Source organism: Spea bombifrons, chromosome 13 (assembly GCF_027358695.1).
Source record: "Spea bombifrons isolate aSpeBom1 chromosome 13, aSpeBom1.2.pri, whole genome shotgun sequence".
Classification (NCBI taxonomy): domain Eukaryota; kingdom Metazoa; phylum Chordata; class Amphibia; order Anura; family Pelobatidae; genus Spea; species Spea bombifrons.
Window position 1 is genome coordinate 16892121 of NC_071099.1, and position 20239 is coordinate 16912359.

The 20239-nt window shown below is 39.5% G+C and overlaps 2 protein-coding genes across 2 annotated transcripts; both read left to right on the forward strand.

Moving 5' to 3' along the window:
- Nucleotides 1-7709: 7709 nt before the first annotated feature.
- LOC128471032 (keratin, type I cytoskeletal 19-like) lies at nucleotides 7710-14649 on the forward strand. The gene is made up of 8 exons (XM_053452877.1): nucleotides 7710-8195; nucleotides 10586-10668; nucleotides 11911-12067; nucleotides 12739-12900; nucleotides 13081-13206; nucleotides 13371-13591; nucleotides 14110-14141; nucleotides 14349-14649. Exons 1-8 carry the CDS (start codon nucleotides 7776-7778, stop codon nucleotides 14462-14464), a joined length of 1317 nt encoding a protein of 438 aa, XP_053308852.1. The 5' UTR covers nucleotides 7710-7775; the 3' UTR covers nucleotides 14465-14649.
- Nucleotides 14650-15577: 928 nt separating this feature from the next.
- Nucleotides 15578-20239, forward strand: LOC128471038 (keratin, type I cytoskeletal 19-like). Its single transcript, XM_053452883.1, has 7 exons — nucleotides 15578-16298; nucleotides 16655-16737; nucleotides 16819-16975; nucleotides 17973-18134; nucleotides 18671-18796; nucleotides 19028-19248; nucleotides 20200-20239. The coding sequence occupies exons 1-7, from the start codon at nucleotides 15915-15917 to the stop codon at nucleotides 20216-20218; spliced, it is 1152 nt and encodes a 383-aa protein (XP_053308858.1). The 5' UTR covers nucleotides 15578-15914; the 3' UTR covers nucleotides 20219-20239.

Genomic DNA, 20239 nt, shown 5'->3' on the forward strand with positions numbered 1-20239 from the left:
TATAAGCAAACCGACTTATGTGATATATGTTAATATGTGTTGGCACTGCCAATAACCATAACCACCAAAGACAGATTTTCAGTTAATATAGTTTTTTTTTCATTCCCTATTTATAGGACGTCAAACATTGATAGTAATGCTATTAACCCCTTAAGGACAATGGGCGGTCCCTAAAACAATGCATGGATGGGCTTTGTCATTAAGGGGTTAAACTAGCCTGGCAGCCAAAGAGTTAAACCAACATTTGCTTTGGCTCCTAATGTTCTTGTTCGCCAGATGTTACCGGGGAACGATATTCATGAAAACAAAAGACAGAAAATGATAGACACGTTCCCTGAGGGAGTCAGTCAGTGGGTGGACAGAGAGAAATATATCATATCCATTGTGCAAGAGCACGGTCTAATCGGAGGGTATGTTGTGAGAAGCAGTCCATGAACTGGTGTGTGGGGTTTTATGATTGTGCACACAATACATATCCGACACGTGCGCATGAAACGATCAGTGTTAAAGCCCTTCTTAATGGGGAAGAAACATCTCAGGCTTATTTGGACAAAGATGGGCCGTACCCCAGCATTTTTCAGTCTCAAAATTACCTTTGCCCTGTTTACACGAATACATTGTCGTGTCTGCAACATTAAAGTGACCCATGTCTGTGCGTGGTCAAACCAGGGAACCGTCACCCCCCACTCCTCTGCCTACTCCTGCCATGGCTGGACTGACGGGGTGGCCATGGGAGCTGCCGTCTAATGAGGTCTGTGGCACTGTCGGCCAGATGATCAGTCCGGGGCTGTTCATGCCTACCGTACGCTATTTCTACCCCTACATACCTCCTCAAGTCAGCCCCTTCCCTGCTTCTATGTAGACCTCCAGTGGACCAGCTATGGAAATGGGTGGACAGATGACTCCACTCATATTTTGATGTGATACCCATAGAACATCAGCCTCCTTCCCATTTTGAGCAATCCTATTTAATCACAGCTTTAAGGAAATAAACTGCTTGTGATATATGTAAGGACAAAAAACTGCTAGCTTTGTGAATAAACAGCTCCTTGAGGAATCATAAGAATGTTCTAGGGGAGCATAATCAACAAAAAGCCATGTAAATATATGTTCTTTATTATTTTTTACATTCACTTATCCTAACTGTTTAAGCTTTGCAATCAGCATAAACAAAAGTCAGGTTTAAGTAAGGTTGGAATATATTTGTCCCAACTCGTATTTAGTTCCTCTCCCCCATCAATGTGTCACGTCGTGGGACAGAATTCCTTGCACTCGGAGAATGAGACCCTTTTGATGCAGCCAGAGGTCCACTTGGAACCAGGGTTTCATATAACCTTTTGTATGCTCCTTTAAGAAAAGGCTGCAACTCTAGATTCATCCAGCCACAGCCCTTTAACCTTAATTACAATACCTCCGAGCTTTCATTGTCTTGGTTACGCTAATACAATTACTCACAACCAGATCTTCAAGCCCTCGTGCACGCTTATATTTTGGCGTTTCAGTGTTTACCGAGGTTTCTTGGCAACACTTGGTAAATGATTTACCATTCCCAGCCATAGTTCAGGGACTGAAGCATTTTCTAGAGATTATGCTTAATGCTCTATACAGAACCCGTCGATACAAACCTAGGAGGCACCTTTCATATGTTACAGATATCTTCTGTGAATGTAGTGTACGATGCACTCCATCAACAAAAAAGGCAAAATAAAGTCACTTATAGGAGATGCTGCAGCTCCAAAACTGCAGCCCAGTGCCTCCTCAGCAATCCCATTGTCATACCACTGATTGGCTTAAAGGTGACAATCAGTGGCAGGCCAAATATGGCCACTAGTGGCATAAAATTGTGTAGATTAATTATGGGGTAAAAAAAAGAGACATTCATGCCAGGAAGCCTAGATGCAAGGGACCACAGAAGTGATTCAGGGCTTGGAACTATTAACATGCTGGGATGTATGACGATACCAGGGGTAGATATTATGTATGCATGTATGTATGGATCAATATGTGTTTGAGACAGAGAATGTGGGGGGAGATTCCTCAGTTTTGGGGGAGATTTATGCCCCACTGTCCCTCTTACTTTTTTACATCTGTGTTTAGGAGCATCTCAAAGCTTCTTCATATGATGATTTCCTACACAAAGTCAACATGGTGGACAATTAACTGCCTCATAGGCCTCCTTAAGTCTTTCCACTGAAATTGTGTCTACCCTTATTCACGCGATTGCAGTGTTCAATTGTAGGGAGTGAGATCCGGCACTCGAGTGGTGAGTTGGAGTCTCGTATTATCACACACCCGTAGTATCTTGCATTGAGTCACCTACAAACAGCTCGTTGACAGTCAAGGTTGACATACAAGTGAGTAGGAGCAGATAACGTAGGCAGGTCACAGATCAAAGTGTTCTAGGTGTGGCACGTTCCTGAGTTTGGTACAATGTAGATATCTTTGGCTTTTTTTCCGTAGCATTTCAGTTTTTCAGATCCTACTGGTCACGGTTAAATTAATGATATTTGACATTTTTTAACTACTACCCCCGCCTTTTACATTCAGACTTAAGTATTCTAGGCACTTGAAGCATAAAAATTCTGAATATTTGCCACGAAGAAGAAAAAAAAAGGTCTCAGTGAACCAGCAGAACCAGTATTAAAGAAAATGAAATATTCCTGTAATGGGTAGGGGAGGTTACAGCTAATGTCTTAGGAAGTTAGAGGCAATGTAACAAAAGATCCTGCCGTGCTGAATATTATAATAGGCGCAAGACCCCAAACTCAGGGACCCCCAGCCTACTCCACACTTCTAGAGGATCCAGTCATGTTCATAATCTGTCAATGCCTACAGAGACTCCTATCACCATCAAAGAAAGTCTGCAGAGTCGTAGTCCAACAACAGGTGGAGACCAAAGGCTGCCCATCCCTTTTTATGTGACGATAGGGAAGTGTATTAACGATGCAGCTGTGCTAACAAATAACTCTAGCGGGCTTTTAGCAATTCCATGATAGAAATTCATATTGCTTCATAAGTATGAGAGTTTCACAGAGGTCCATGGCGACATACTGTAATTCACAATAATGTGACCATGCATGTTGAATGAACTTGAGAAGGTGAAGTTACTATCAATTATTGCTGATCCAGAACATCCCATGTACATGCGTGTTAACATACATGTCTGAAATATTTGGAATGTTACCATACCATACCATATCACACCTTCTCTGGAGGGTGTCCTTGACGATCCTTTAAGTAGGCCATGCATAACAGAACTGGATTTTGCTACTTTCCACTATAAGACCGTAAATACTACACATACCAATTTTAATGGTTTAGAAAACAGATACCTGTTAAACTGGACATGAATATCCACAAGATCCACCATCAACCAGAGCCTGAACAAACATATTTATTGACCTGTATTTGGAGACTCTTAAGCCCCAGTGTGACTTTCGACAGCTTTTCTTCTCAAGAGGTTCTCAAATCATGATATAATTTCCCTCTTTAGTTAGCGAGCTTTCTTAGATAGAACCCACAGATCAATAGGGACCTAAAAGCCACGGTATTCATAGAGGCAAGAAACCCCGATGAATCTGTAAGAAGAGGTGTGATTAGGCCAATGCCTCGAGAGGCAGGTCTGGAGGTAGCAACCCATTGACCACTTTACCCCTTTGGACAATTGGCATCTCTAGTGCACCACAGCTCTCAATACTCTTCCACTATGCCCTATATAAAGAGAACACTGTATAAAGTTCCCTTACATTATATTCCCTTTTCGTTCTATCACAACAGAAATCAGTCTTGATCACAAAACTGTGGCAAAGTGCGGAGTCAGTAGATATCAATTGCAAATATTTTGCTCTATATTCATCTGAAAGTCTTCCAATTGTTTTTCCTACCAACTCTTCCATCAGGTACCCCTGGCTTTTATTTGCTACTCTGAAATTCTAGAGGACTATTCCTCGCGCGACTTTTAGAAGGACACCATGTGTCCACCAGTGTACTACATTTGATTTAGGATTACCGGAGGAGGACATATCAACCAACAAGCTGAACTTGGACGGAATCCAGTTCTGTCTTCAACGGGAAACCGTGACTATGTTTATTTATTCTTAAAACTGAAGTCTTTACCTTCGGCAAATAGAATTACTACCAGTGCTGATCCACTTGAATTTGCTGGGTAAACAATGTGGTTCTTGCACAACTCTTGGAAAAACAGCCTTGAAATGGCCTCTGCTTTATTAACATATATAATGGGTTTTGTCCCAGACAGCATTTTAATATATTTCTACACTACTCAAACATGTCACAATAACAAAAGAAAACCTCTTAAGATGTCAAACAGTGATTTGTCATCATGTAATCTCGCCCTACAGCGACTGTCTTTTAGATATTCTTTTCGAGAACGCTCCACTCAAAGTGCTTTAATAATATAGAGATACCTAAAATTGTGACCGCACCAAATCCAATGAGTTAATTTATTTATTTTTTGCTTTGTTAGTTGGAAATTCATTATATTATGTAAGTGCTTCCATCAAAAGGACTGTCAATATTGAAAACGGTTTGTTTTTTTTTTACATTTTTTCATTTTTATTTCCGATAACAATAAAGTGTGTTTGAATTTTGGTATCCGAAAGATGTTTAAGGTTTGCAGTAAGAGATCCTTATTGCTAAATCAATTTATACAAGCAGGTCAAAGTAACTTCCCTATATGCAGTACCAAGAGCATCAGGACTTCTGCTTAGTGATAGAATAAGACCTTCTGGGGCCCCTAGGCACTAAATCTCCTTACCTCTCAGGCCTGTGGCTCCTGTTCTGCCTTAAAGTGCTGAAAGCTGCCATATTGGTACTGTGGGGTCCCACAACCTGACCCCACGGAACTCAGTGCAGCCGGTGTAATGTTATCCTATCCATTAGAGCTCAGGGGCCCATAGGCACATGTCTAGAATGCAAAATGAATAATTCACAACTGCTTTCACTATAATTAATAGGGACACATTTAGAGAGTGTAAACAAGAATGAGAGTCTGAGAGAATGAATGAGAGTGTGAGTGAATGTGGGCCCCATGAATTTTGGACGGAAATTCAGGGATTTTTCCTTTGTTTTCGTCTGAGCTTTGTACGAATCACCAAAATTCTGTAAATTTTAAATTTGTACAAAACCAAATGCACAAGTCTAATATTTAAGACTATGGGCTTTAGCAGTCATGCTTTTAATAATTAATCAGTTTGTATGTGTATAGGATGTTTGAATTAGGTTTGAGGCATTCAGTATGTTATACAGGCTATTGTTTATGAACCTTTGCACACTATAGGCGTAGCCTCTAGTGTCATCTCTTTAGTTTTATTATGTTATAAAGGTCAGGTTCTGACAACCATCCAGCATCAGATAAGATAAACGCAGAGGTGTGCTTCGTTATATGCCGGTTGTAAACATAATGGGACTGGTTTATTGGAAATGAGGGTATAATGCTGGAATATGTCCAGCGTATATTCAGCACCACTCGTTCATATTGTCCCTGCACTGTGAATTTTATGTGTTTTTTCTTTTTTTAAGTTTCTTAACCCCTTAATGACAAAGCCCGTACATGTACGGGCTCAAAATGCATTGTTTTCAATGGGTTTAGGGACCGCCCATTGTCCCCAAGGGGTTAAAAAAATAAGAATGTATGTTCCTAAGACATTTTGTGACAAAGAGGTGAGCATCACTCACGCTAGGAGGTAATTACCATTTATAGAGAGAGGTACCTACTGTTTTCTCTTTTTTTAGAGCACATGTCAACCCAATAAAACCATAACACGTTTATTCTGGATTTAGAAGAATGTTTGTGAACATCAGTTATTTTTAAAATAATTTATTAGGGAACAGATATAATTATACAAGCATGATAATCTATATAAGTTACTCTACCATACCAAGTTGTAAGAAATAGAACATATTAATTGGATACACATTTATATTCTAATTTGCTTGCATCTGCTCAGAACATCAGAGTGGGGGCAGAATCACTGAAATACTTAAATAAAACATAAAACCATACTTCCATAGTGTAGTAGATGAAATAAATATGTATGATCTATAATCATGATGTGATAAGAAACATTTATTTTTTTTCCAGATTCCCAACTTAGACCATGACCTTCAAGCTGCCACCGCTTCATTTGAGGTGCACCTCAAACCTCCTGAGACGTCTCTAACCAAATCTAACGGAGCAACAGCTCCCCGATCGTGAAAAGTCAGTAACACTTCCTAAATTAGGCAAAACAAATGAACCCCACGGTCTTCAAAGAAGGATTTTTCAGAAACTAAGTTAAGATATTTTCTAAAACACAAGACGCCAGACTTGCGTAGGATCATGTTCCTTGCCTGTGCATTCATTTCCCGTACGTGCAAAGGTCATGGCATGATAAAGAGGTAACCAGGTTGCAGAGAAGGAACTTGGGGTCCTTATCTTCGCCAGTCTGTCTCTCAAAGGAACCAGAATGATTGAGTCGATCGAGTTTTCTGATGAAATGTTTTTTTGTTACTGGAAACAGCTATACTCTAACATACATTAATTAAAAAAGAACAATTACACACCAAATCTGTTACCTCCCTCCAGTCAAAAGACACATCTTTTGTTACATGGGACTTTTTTTCTGTACCATTATTAAATGTATAATAAATTACAGTTTTGTAAGGAAATGACTCATAACATTTTTGACATATTCAGCCAAACCTAACTAGTGTGTCATTGATAAGCATCCCATGAAAGCCAGCAGTTAATTGCTACATCAATGATGAAATGTTTACTAGGGAACATCCAAACTCTCACCTTCCAAAGAGAAAGGTGAAATGAGTTTGCCACAATGTAATATTTCATTAGGTTGAATTCATGAAACAAAGCTGAGGATGCACTTGGGTTTAAAATATAACATGTTTCTGGCTAGACATATATAATACTCCATAGAGCAAGGTCTTTGGTGCCAATGAACGGGGCAAAGTGTCACTTCTTATACAAAGTCTACACTCTACCAGACAATTGGTGTCCACAAGGCATGGAATGTCCACCATAAATCCAATTACCCCCGACCCCCGTTGATGGCTCTTATACATATAACTTTGAATAAAGCCATGGAAATAATAATAATAAATGTTATAGACTCTCTGAAAGGCTGATCACTCTGTTATGATCATGCAGACTAAATAGAATATGCCTTAAGATATCTATTTGTAGGGTAGATATTGTTAAAAAATGATTTTTTTAGGTACATTTATGTTGTAGATGCTGTCAGTCCATGCAATCGCTATGAAAATCCATTCGTTGAGACTTTGTGTTGGTAGCCTGCACTTTTTGTTTGTGTTTAAAAGAAACCCCAAGAGAAATCTACAGGTCAAATGCTATAAACTAAACTTAGATACGCGTGAATGAATGAATGAATGAATGAATGAATGGCATGTGGCTTGGGTGGAAGCAAAGGAAAATGGCTGAATAGAGGTCATTTACAATAATCTCTTGGATTTGACATGTACTATAATACAGATATATGTACACACAGAACAATGCTCTTAACAGGACCTTTTAAGAACAGAAAATAAATCAGGAAGAAAGAAACCAGATCTTGTAGGATTCAAAGGTTTTATTTGCTCAATCTTCATTCCTTCGTTATCAACACGGCATTGCAAGGTTTTTATGGCAGAGGTGGGGTTGTAAGTACTGAGTATATAAGGAGCTGCATAATCGTTAAAAACACCTGCTTTCATTAACATTACTTGGTCCCTTTTCGATCACCAGTCAGCCCTGACCAACCATGAGCAACTACAGCCAAGTCTCATACAAGAGAATGACTTCTCTGGAAAGAACACCCACTTTTTCAGGTGGAAGCTACAATAGAGTATCTTCAGCAAAATATGCCGGCAGCGTGTATGGCGGGGCTGGAGGATACGGCACTAAAATATCAAGCAGCTCAGGATATGGTAGCGGCTTGGGCCTCGCCAGCAGCAGCCTGCAAGTCAGCACCAACAGTGATGTCCTGCTTAATGGCAACGAGAAGCAGACCATGCAAAACCTCAATGACCGTCTGGCCACCTACCTGGACAAAGTGCGTTCCCTGGAAAAGGCCAACGGTCAGCTGGAAACACAGATTAAAGAGTGGTACACCAAGAACCCCGGCATCGCCGAGAGGGACTACAAAGCCTACTATTTAACCATTGAAGATCTGAAAGGCAAGGTGAGGAAGTTCTGTATAATGGCATCATTTCATTTCAGTAAATTATTTATAATTAAAAAAAAAATCATTATTATTACTTTAATTTAGGCAAGGTGACTCAACAACTAAAATAAGCTGCTGGGTACGTTTTTACCTTATATATAAGAAAGAAGTAATAGAAAATAAAGATGACTACATGGTCCATGTTTTCCAATATGACCAAAACATTATACTTTTTGAAGTGCATCTAAGGAATCGGCCATCTTTCATACACTCAAACAGAAAAGCTGCTTTCATACCAGGCTTAAAGACCACTGATGGTCCTTCCATAGGAAAACTGCTGGATAATGCTGCTACTTGTTGTTACAGTATCTTTTTGAGGGCTAATATGAGAATCTCTGGTTTAGAACCGTTGGGGAACATCTCTGATTTATTATTATCTACCTTATCATGCCGACGTGGAATTTGATAAAAGACATTGAACATTGGTTTCAATGAAGGTCACCTTTCACAGACAGTTGTGTTTCACCTGCGTTTTAGTTGACGGTTAGTTAATGATGGTACATTTATTGTTGGTCTCGTCTTAGATTCAGGATAGCCATATGCCTGTCACGTGGATCTTTAAATGCCCTTACTGTATTAGCCTCTACAAATTCTAATACAAGACTGTTCCATTAGTCGAATACACTCACAGTAAAGTCAATCTTCCTTACATTACACCAAAGCCTCTGACTCTCTATTGTTAGATTATGATCGCTCGTTCTTACATTTCTCCCTCCTATACTTTTTATTATTTAAGAGATATGTGTTGAAAACTGAAATATTACATATCAGATAAATATGCTGACTTAAGGTCACAAACCAAATGTTACATGGTTTGGAATCATTTGGCCATGTGATGGCGTTCTAGGTGATGTTAAACTTGGAATCCTATGATCCTTTTGAACTATACAGTAGCTGAGGATCAGGAGATTAGTAGTTTCAGGGCAACTGTATCTGCTGACTGCACCTTGCTGTAGGTGACATGAAGACCGACAGTATACCCTCAATAAATGTGATCTACAGCCATGCATTTTAGATACACAATACTCTTTTAACTATTGCCATTCTGGACAGGATAGCTTGGCGACACCATTAAAGAAAGTTGTAACTTATAAAAGAGACACAAACCCAAAAACACGTGTTAAATCAATGTCCCCCATTGGGTTCTCTAGAATGCTCAGGTCAATACCACGTACATTCTAATAGAGGCAAGTGCAATGCCAAAGATCATCCCAAGTAGTTCCACCGAGTTACCAACATAGAAGCATAAAATCTGACGGTAGTAACCATTTGGCCCACCTAGTCTGGCCTCAATGTATGCATGGGTTCTGCATCTGTGCATTTACCCTGCTTTCCCAGTGGGTGCAATCTGCATGATGCGGGCGTTCTGTTATCGTGCCAGGTAGATTTGTATAACCCATTGTAAATAATGTGATTAGATTACTGAAGCGCACTGCTTTCTCGTACACAATGAAAGAACAAGGACATATGGCAAACATCTCTGCGTTATTATACCATTGATTTTAACCCCTTTATGTACCTAAATGCTTCATACCCCTTCTCTTTTCCTAAAATGTTGGTTAGTCATTGAAATAGTCTTTTATTTTGTATACTGTGCTTATTATATTAGGTCCCTGGATAATATTCTGTAAATCTAAATATTGGGTAGGTTAATGCCGAGTACTTGTATGTTAGTCCCTTGGCCTGGTTATGGTAAAAAAAATCACCAAGAGAAGAGGAGCCATCAACAATATTTAACTAAGATCTATCTGCATGAAATACTGCACTAGATTTGGGAAAAGTTTAATCATTTCCGTGTCAGGGGCGTGGATAATATTGCTGGTTGGTGAAACGAAAATGTTAAGGGAGGCGGGGACTAATGCCGCGAACAATTACCATATATGGACATTTTTAAGCCATAGTGATATTAGAGAAACATTAACCAGCTCTTACCAATGCATCACCTATACAATACACATATACCAATAAAGGGGAAAGGAACAAGCCAATAATCTGCTAATTATTGTCTTTATATATATATATATTTACAAAATAACACTTTTACTGTTTTTTTTTTCTTTTTTATTAGTAAATTATCTTATAAGGATTAAGTCAGTCAAAAGTTAATCAAAGGAATAAGTCATTTAAATAACAGTAAAAAAGATTCACTCAGAGATAGTTATTTAGTATCCACTGTAAAACAATAAAACCTTACTTTATATTACAGATAACTTATCACTGCCTAATGGTTCAGTGATGGATAAGACAATGTTGTACAGAATATGGCGCTTGTAATTCTCATAATTCCTTGTCTTTAGCTGCAAATCTACCAAAAACATGGATCTAAAATATGTGCTTTTTACTTTAAGATCTTGGATGCTACCACGGACAATGCCAGGGTACTGCTGCAGATAGACAATGCCAAGCTGGCAGCAGATGACTTCAGAATGAAGTAAGTGGCTTCTGTGTTGCTGGTTTTAGATGGAAAGGGTCTGCTGGAGCAATGGCAGAGAATCGCTATTAACGACAATTAGAAATGCTGATATATACAGGCATAAGACAACAACATTTCCTTTCTTCTTGCAATGGGACGTTCATGGTCATTTCCCACAGGACAATGTTCTTAACAGGACCTTTATGGATATCTCCCATATTAATAATGGAGGAGGTTTGGAAAATCCCATTATTTTACATTATCTAAAACAAAATATAGAGCATCAGCCAATTTTGGGTTGCTTCTTCATGTGGTCATTAACGTCTCATGGTCAATAAGGCCAGATCCATGTTGGGGAGCACTGATTAATTTGTAGCTGCAGGGAAGGACAATGACCAACTTACCTGCTTGGTAACGACAAGTTGCCTCCGTCTGCACATACATTCAACAGCATTCTGTTTATTTAATGATGAACTTGTCATAGTCAAAGCTGCTGAGACGTCATTAGTAATCTTAGTGGGCACGTTTAATAGTTGGTTATGGTCATTAGTTTATTGTAGCCTAATGAGAGACACATTGGTCCTCATGGGGCTGTACAATGTAATGTATGTCTTCAAGCTTATGACAGGGCATAACAAGAGTACTGGAAACATCTCCTTTTCGTGGGACAACATTCCCTTTAGTTTGGGTATTTTATCCATGGAAAGTTTCAGCAAACGAATAAAATTAAAAAAAAAACCCTTCCATGACACATGGGCTTAGTGTATAATGAATAAATTATTAGATGTATGCTCTGTTGCACAAAGGGAATCAGGTTACATTGCAGCCGGCATTGTAACTTCCCATATTATTGATCTTTAGAGAAAGGCCTACATTAAAGAACGTTCATTATATTTAATAAAGCAACAGTAACTAAAAGAATCGCTGGGGATCATGGGAGACGTAGTCCACAGCAAGCTGAATGAAGGGGATTCTCTGTGTCTGTTGTCGGAAACAAAGAAGGTTGAACACAAGACAGTCCCAAATAGTCAGGCATATCTTACTGCCGCCGGTTGTCCAGGCAAATGTTTCATTTATTGTGGCTGTCAGCAGAATTGGCACGCCGAGTACCTGAATGCTTCTGTGATGTTGCCACAAAAGTATGAGGGGAGCATGATGTGCCTGATACATGGCCTGGTTATATGGAAGTACCTTCTGTCTTCCCACTGATACAACGAGCGTTCTAATAACATCCCTTGTGCATGTATTCATTTTCTATAGGTTTGAGAATGAGCAAGCTTTACGACTAAGTGTGGAAAAGGACATTTTTGGGCTGCGTAAACTCCTTGATGAGCTCAGTCTTACAAGAGCAGATATTGAGCATCAGATTGAGTCATTGCAGGAGGAACTGGCCTACCTGAAGAAGAACCATGGAGAAGTGAGTAGCACTATGTGGAAAGGACCCACTCCCCAAATTTGTTTTTTACTGCGCCACACTTTTATGTCATGAAGAAAATGTTTAAGTCTCTCCACACCAGTAAGCATGGCAGAGATAAATTACATTTGTCTGCTTAGGATTTTGGCTATTGAACTTACACAGTAAGGCTATCCGGAGCCCCCCTTGCGAAATGCAGGTAGGAGGTCCTGCTTGACGTCGGCCGGAGTGGCTCCTCTGATGTCAATGGGCAGTCCCGCTGACATCATGGGACACACGCTATTGTTGATGGAGAAGTTGGTAGGGAGTCCCCTTAGTGAAACTGCTCTTCATTCAGAGTCTCCGGGCAAAACCTGGAGAGTTTCCTGGTATGAATATTAGCAATATTTTAGAAATTTTATGAAATGTTTACACATATTTCCTCTCTTGGTTCTCACTCTGCCCATGTCTCTGAATGAATCCAGAACAGACTGGTGTTTCCCATCACCCTTGTTCCCACACTCAGTGGCATAATACAAGGGTCAGTTCTCGGGACCATGAGGCTTTCAACCCAAATTGCCTTTATGTAAAAGCCATAGATGTCCTCTGGATTGCGGGAATGTCCAAATGCTTGCAGTATTTCAAGAATCAAAAGACTTGTAATATAATCACTTCCTTTAAACGTTTTTTTGTAGGAGGTTGACGTTCTCAGAAATCATATAGGAGGCAGAGTCAATGTAGAGCTGGACGCTGCTCCTCCAGTTGACCTGGCAAAGATTTTGGCTGACATGAGAACCCAGTGTGAAGCCGTAGTGGATAAAATTCGACAAGAGGCCAAGGAACGCTTTGAGTCTCAGGTACTATTTTCAACTTATCTTCATTATTTAATGTATCATAGAAAGTTTTTCATGAGCCATGAGCCCTGAGCCATGAGCCCTGAACTAATACCTTCTTCTTCTAGAGTCACTATAAAAATACTGGATATTGAGCAAATACACAATTCTTAAAAAAACTATATTGACATGTTTTTGTTACAGGTGGAAGAAGTACACATTCAGATCGTTACCAGTGAGAATGAACTTCAAACATTCAGGAGCACAGTTACAGAACTTCAACGCAGTGTCCAAGGGCTGGAAATTGAGTTACAAGCGGAACTAAGCAAGGTACTGGCATGGAAAACCCTTAGAAGGCTCTTTCTGGTGTCTGTATTGTATGCAATATTTATTTGGATCAAAAACGTCAATTTTGTCCCTGGAACATCACTGATGGACAAGGTTTTATTGACCCCTGAATCAGTCAATCATGCTATGTATGCTATTTCCTACAGAAAAACGCATTGAGCGCAACCTTGGACAACGTGAATGCAAAATATGCTGCAGAGCTCGCCCAGATACAAGCTCTGATTTCCAGTTATGAAGCTCAGTTGGTACAAATCAGAAGTGACATTACACGCCAGTCTCAAGAATACGAGCTTCTCCTGAACATCAAGATCCGTCTAGAGGTTGAGATTGCCACCTACCGTCGTCTTCTGGAGGGAGAAGAAACAACGTAAGAGAGAGAGAGAGAGGGCATTTTTGAGTTTTGCCCTTTGATCACCCCATAGTGATGTGATTTGCAAATGATGCCCCATGTTAACATTCCAGAGCATTTATAATGCAATAGTGCCCAATTTTTTTTAGGGTGGGATGCTGCTTGATAAGTAGTTGCTCTGGGTTATACCATTCATGATGGAACAGAAGTCTATGGGGTTGACAAGTATTTTGGTGCGCCATTTGGTGTCCACAAATAGCTAATTGTGCAGATATACTTAAATAGGTGGTATTACATATGAAATACTAAAATATCCAAAACATTTTGATCCAATCAGTGTTAAGCACAGGGCCAGACTGGCAAAGATGAGTTAGCCCTGACACTTTAAGTCCAAAGGCCGCCTAATGACGTCCAGTGGCTCATATAGCGTCCGGGGCTGGTTAATCATGTCTTTATCCGATGTCTTCAACCACATTGATGGATAATTAATTAACTGCGTGACTTAGTATTTAATAACGTCTTCTTTCATCTTGCAGCTTCAATATTGAACTAGAAGAAACATTGAAAGGTACGCCCCAATAAATACAGATCCACCTACTGTTGTTTTTACGTTACCTGTTATTAACCAAAATATGTTTTATATTTCATAGTTTTTATAGCCATAGTTTTTGTATCTATGACAATCGCTAGGCTACTTTATATTTCCGGCGTAGCTTTCATCCAATCATTTCCATCACACGGGTGTTTATTTACATATTTATTCATTTCCTTCCAGAACAAAGCAGAAGTCGGAAGATAAAGACAATAGTTGAAGAAGTTGTTGATGGAAAGGTAGTTTCTTCTCAAGTCAAAGAAGTGGAAGAGAAGCTTCCAAGTATTCAAACCTCATAAACATTTTTTAAATAATGACAAGTATCCAAGGAGATTAAAAAAAAAAAAGTATTGTTCTGAAATGTGGATAGCAAGAGTTCACGATTAAAATAAAAATAATGCATTACAAGGTTGCGTCCTGTTATTTTTTCTTTGTAAATGGATTACTCGATACAAGTAAATAAAACACGTAGATGAGAAGGAAGGATTTGCCTCCATCTTGGATTTAGTCTCTTGGATTCAGTGCAGAATGGGGAAACGCTGATAATTATGGTAAAGAAAAAGGATGAATGAGTTATTATTTCAGGTGATGAAAAGGTCAGTAGACAGTCTAGAACACACATTACATGGAAATAGCTACTATCAGCAGAAAGAGAGAATGAATAAAGGTAGAACTCAAATCACTGGTAATCACCGTATCCACCTGTTACACAGAAGACGAGAATTTAGGAGAAATTAGATAGAGGGTATTAAATACTTCATGGTCCTACTAAGACAGCATGCTAAGACAGAGAGCTGACGAGAGAGTAAGGCATTTAGAAGCAGGCCGTGGGAAGAGACAGGTCAATGGCCAATAAGGAGTAATAATTAGAGATGGAAATAGTTTCTGATAATGTAATTGATCCATTCTGTGATCCATGTAGATGCTTTCTGTAGAGCACCTTCACATGAATGTGTGTAGAATAGTGTCTACTAATCCTATTGTCTTCCAAACATTGTTGGTTGCTGTATGGAACATGATGATATTGGGACCCTCAGCTGGACTTGCCTCCCCGAGCTGAATGGTGCCAACCCTCTCCTGCCTAGGTTTTTGTATTAGCTTCATAATATAACCACAAATAACTAAGCTCTGGTTTCAGACATATAGATAACATAATCAGAAGCAGAAGACCGGAGGACCTTCAACACAACTTGCACACATTTAACGTTATGCTTCAGGGGTTCAAGCAGTACTGTGTAAAGAAAACGACCTTCGGTCAACGTGTTGTATTCAAATCACAAATAAGAGATACTTGTTAATGAAAAACCACTGGAATTTTTGGGATTTTCTCTGTTAATAATTTACTTTGGGATGAGTCTGTGCTGGTGGTTTATTCATAAATGACGATCATTCCAGACAGTGGACTGAAACTGTATTATGTTTACTTAAAAGGTGGAATCGAGAAAGGAACATCAGGCTTGACCTCTCATTGCCTGTCCATGGGCATCAAAGCAAGACAAAAAACTTAAATTCCATTGGCATTACAAAAAAAGGTTATGCAAAGGGTGAATGGAGCAGAGTAATGACCCACAGGAGATGATATTCAAGGTTTTATCTGTATACCACGGAGCTTATCATTATTTAAACATTACACTGATCCTGGGGCAGCATGGAAATACTTGGAATAATTGTCTGTTCTCGGGTATAAAAAGAGGGGCTGGCTTGCACAGCAGCAGATAGAACTTCTGGAAGCTTTTCACAACCATCAAAATGTATGGCCAGTTAAAGAGGGGGAGCTCCGTAAAAGCTGGCCACATACAGGTCAGCAGCCTCAGCGGTGGAAGCTACAAAAAGGTATCGGTGGGTGGGTATGCATCTAGTGTATATGCTGGGGCTGGGGGCTTGGGCCACAGGATTTCTTCGGGTTTACATTACGGAGGAAGCGGCAGAGAGATGCCGATCATGGGAAATGAGAAGGAAACCATGCAGATCCTGAATAACCGCCTGTCCACGTACCTAGAGAAAGTCCGTTCCTTAGAGAAGGCCAATGGTCAACTGGAGGTACAGATCAGAGACTGGTACAGAGAAAACCATGGCGCCAGTGAAAGAGAAGACAGTTCTTACTTCCAAACTATAGAAGAGCTGAGAAAAAAGGTAATATTACCATCTACTAAAAAAAATCATAATAAATTGGGGGCATTGAGGCTCATCTAGCTTAAAACTTGGGCTTTCACTGTTTTATAATGTCAGCATGTTCTAGTGCGAAGATTAATTGGTAATTGAAATGATGGAAATAAAAGTGATAGGGGAAATCCACCTTTCCTCGTTCTTTTCTACCGGTATTATTTCTTGAACTTTTTTGCTTCCTTAAAATGTACCTACATGGTCATTGAGACTCATGCCCTGTATTGCCGTGCCTCCAGAAGCCCAAGCGTTAGAGAGGGACTCCCTTAGGGCTGTAGTGGAGGTCTTACACCATAAAATACCCCTCTCTGTATTTTTAATTGCAGATTGAAGATGCCAAAATGGAAAATGCCAGCATTTTGCTGCAGATAGACAATGCCAGGCTAGCTGCTGATGACTTCAAACTCAAGTAAGAGAGGATCGTGTTCTTTTTCATCATTTCATGTCTCACTGGTGAGGCTAAAACTTCGTTCTCTCTCCCTTTCCATAGGTTTGAGAATGAAAGGACTCTCTGTAATTCAGCAGAACACGATGTTTATGAGCTGCGCAAATTAATTGATCAGCTGACTATCACAAGAGCAGATTTGGAAACACAGATAGAGAATCTGAATGAAGAATTGGTTTTCCTGAAGAAGAACCATTCTGAAGTGAGTGTAAACGTTGTATTCCACAAATATTTGCCCGTTCCCGTTTTCTTTTTGGGCAAATATTCGTATACGTTGCTTGTTTTTCTCTTTGTTTTCTGACAGTTTTCTAGCGGGGGTTTATAAGGGGTTAACACTGTAACAGTTAGCAACAGCTTTGGCTCCAGGATTTTAAAGTTGCTCCTAATGTCTTAGACTCAGACAACCTGGGAGGAACAGGGATTTTAGTCCCCCTGGCAAAAGGCAGGGCTAGATACACCTCGGAGCAACTTGGCCTGGGGAGACCGATGGCTTTGGTGCCAGGACTGAAAGGTCCGTAAGAGCGACTCTATTGGTCACCGGCAGGAGGCTTATCTGGCGTCAACCAATGATGAGCAGCTGCCATTCATTGGTTGATGCCAGATGAGTCCCCTGCCGGCGACCAATAGAGTCGCTCTTACGGACCTTTAACTCCTGGCGTGATCCTACAGATTCCCGTTAACCCCTTCTAAGGTAAGCTAGAGGTAGTGACTTGTATGGGGGGGAAGCAACCACAGAGATTAGCTAGGAGATACTTACATAACATCTATGGATCCATTCCATCAAACAAACGTCACTGACATTTAACCATTGCTTATTGTTGTTCTAGAACTTTTCAGATAAAATGATGGGTGAGTTACAGATTCAACTTCACTCTTTACCAAATTGATGTCAGTCAACCAATGTGATAAACAATATAGAAAAACTAGTTTAAGTGCCTTGTGCATATCGTAAAGTACATGAAAGAGTTTGGACGTATTAGTTTGGAAATTCTACCATATAGAACGTCAACTAGAACCTTCCTGTTTTTTTAGCAATTAATTACAAGAATTTAGCTGCACACATTAAAAAAACATATAAAAAATATTATTCACATATCATATATCACATGCTGTATTAGAATGCTTGAAGTTTACATTGTAAAACAAATATTCTTATATATATATATATATATATTCTTATATTCTTTCACTTAACGTAGGAGATGAGTGAGCTTCGTAAAAAATCAAATGTCAATATTGAAGTAGAAGTGGATGCCATCGCTCCTGTGGATCTTGCTAAACTTATGGATGACATGAGGGCACAGTACGAGCAGCTCGTCGAAACACACCGTAAAGAAGCTAAATATTGGTTTGAGAAAAAGGTTAGTAGCTTCAATGAGAAACGGAAACCCAAGAACACCAAAGATGAGCGTGTAGGAAAAAGCAGTTTATCAGCTCTCTGATATATCAACTTAAAAAAGCAAATTAGCAGGGAATACAATTGATTTGAGCCTTCTCATTCGGCAACTATTTCATAAATCATCTTAATTAGAAACCAAATATTCTTTTAGATCTATTATGTCATAAGGGATTGTGTCTGGTTGACGGTCCCCACCTTTAAGTCCCATCTATAGCACACCTACTAAATTAGTTAGAATTCAAAATCACTTGAGACACCTTAGATCCCCGCAATTTTCACATCTGATCGGAATATTCGTGATAGACTGTAAGCTCTTCAGGACACATAATTAATGTCCAATTAGGGTGTCTTATATGGCCTTACAAGGCCTGGACTGACCATCTGGTGGACATTGCTCCACACAGTGGTATGCAGCCTTGGACACCTTGTCTTCTCGAGTCCGGCATAGAGTGGTTTGTATACATATAAGCACTAAAATAAATACTATGTTTCTTCAAGGTGGAGGAGTGGAATGAAGAAATACACATAAGTACGACTGAATTAGAAACGTCTAAGAAAGAATTAACAGAACTTAGACGTAAAAAACAAGACCTGGAAATAGAATCACAGACCGAGTCGAGTAAGGTATGTAAATTCTAGCAGTTGTGTTGGTTACATTATTTCTCCACAAACAGTCCAAGGAACCCTCATGGAAATATTATTTCTCTGCTCCATAAGTTTCTTGATCGTATTCAGTCCTTGAACATAATTATTTTTCTTAACTCCACTCATAAAGACTGCTCTTCCGTTCTTACAAGACTTCCTTTGCTTAATTAATATGATTTGAAATAATTGGGGTTTGGTTTTTTTGGCCAGAAATCTGCGATGGCCGTCACTTTGGAGAATGTTAACACTCAGGTTTCAGCTCGACTATCAGACGTACAAGATAACATTGCTACTATTGAGGCCCAGTTGCATCAAAACAGAGATGAGATTACAAAGCAGATCTTTGAATTCGGGCTTCTCTTTGATTTGAAAACTCGACTGGAGGCTGAGATTGCCACCTACCGCAGCCTTTTGGAAGGAGAAGAAGTCAGGTGGGGGAAAAAAATATGTATATGAATATTATTCGTTTGGTAATGTGTTGTTATTATTATGATTAACCAAAATTCATAAAATTCATAAAAACTGGAACGTGGTATTGCATTATTTACGCCTGTAGCAGGTGACCGTTGCCTATAACCCTAATGGTTATCTGATAAATCCTACCTCTAACTAGGGGCCTCTTCCTCCTGGTCAACAATGAATTGTAAGGTCCACAAACACAACGTAGGTTGGCCATGTGTAGGTCTTGCTAGCTAAAACATCAAGCCTTGAATGGGGGAGGGGTGCAAAGGACTTGTTGGGAAAAGAAGCATGGTTGGATGTTATCAGACATGAGTAGGGTGATCTTAAAACTGCTGGAAATCTGAGTTTCTGGGGAAATCCTCAAGTCTCCAGGTATGTTTATAGACTATCACAATCAATGTCAAAGGAAATGGCGTCTGTGTATTACATTAGTGATGATTGAGCATGTTGGGCTTGGCTTTCCAGTTGGCAGCATTCTAGCTGTGAACTCTGAGTGCCAAATGTGCTTTTAGGTCACAATATCCCTGGGATTACCCTAGTCCACAGATTCCCCAGTATCTTAATAATAACAGAAAAGCTAAGGGTAAGAGAAGACACAAAAAAGGTCTTATGTTGCAAGTGAGAGATTAGAGGGTCAAGTTTCGGTAACGTCAAGTTCGCCTTTCATCTTTCAAAGCTTTGGTTAAATAGAGTTCAATTAAATTAGTCATGCAGGGACACAGGAATTATTATGTAAAGGAATCGAAATATTATATGAGCACCTTTTGAACAATGTTGTCATGGTTACTACAAAGAAGGTAACATCGTTGATGTCATGGTTGCTACAAAGAAGGGATTATGGCTAAATGTGAATGACACTGCCCTGGATATTTGCTGATTGTTTCTGACTGTAAACATAATTTTTTTCTATTATTTTGCAGATTCAATTCCACATCTTAAAAGATATTTGGAAAAAGCAAA

Excerpts from the sequence above, each read along its gene's own strand:
- LOC128471038 (XM_053452883.1), top strand. The coding sequence starts at position 15,915 with ATGTATGGCCAGTTAAAGAGGGGGAGCTCCGTAAAAGCTGGCCACATA. Across the intron at positions 16,976-17,972 it reads TGAAGAAGAACCATTCTGAA|GAGATGAGTGAGCTTCGTAA; the intron begins GTGAGTGTAAAC and ends CACTTAACGTAG. Across the intron at positions 18,797-19,027 it reads CACAGACCGAGTCGAGTAAG|AAATCTGCGATGGCCGTCAC; the intron begins GTATGTAAATTC and ends TTTTTTGGCCAG.
- LOC128471032 (XM_053452877.1), top strand. The coding sequence starts at position 7,776 with ATGAGCAACTACAGCCAAGTCTCATACAAGAGAATGACTTCTCTGGAA. Across the intron at positions 8,196-10,585 it reads TTGAAGATCTGAAAGGCAAG|ATCTTGGATGCTACCACGGA; the intron begins GTGAGGAAGTTC and ends TTTTACTTTAAG. Across the intron at positions 13,592-14,109 it reads CTGGAGGGAGAAGAAACAAC|CTTCAATATTGAACTAGAAG; the intron begins GTAAGAGAGAGA and ends TTCATCTTGCAG.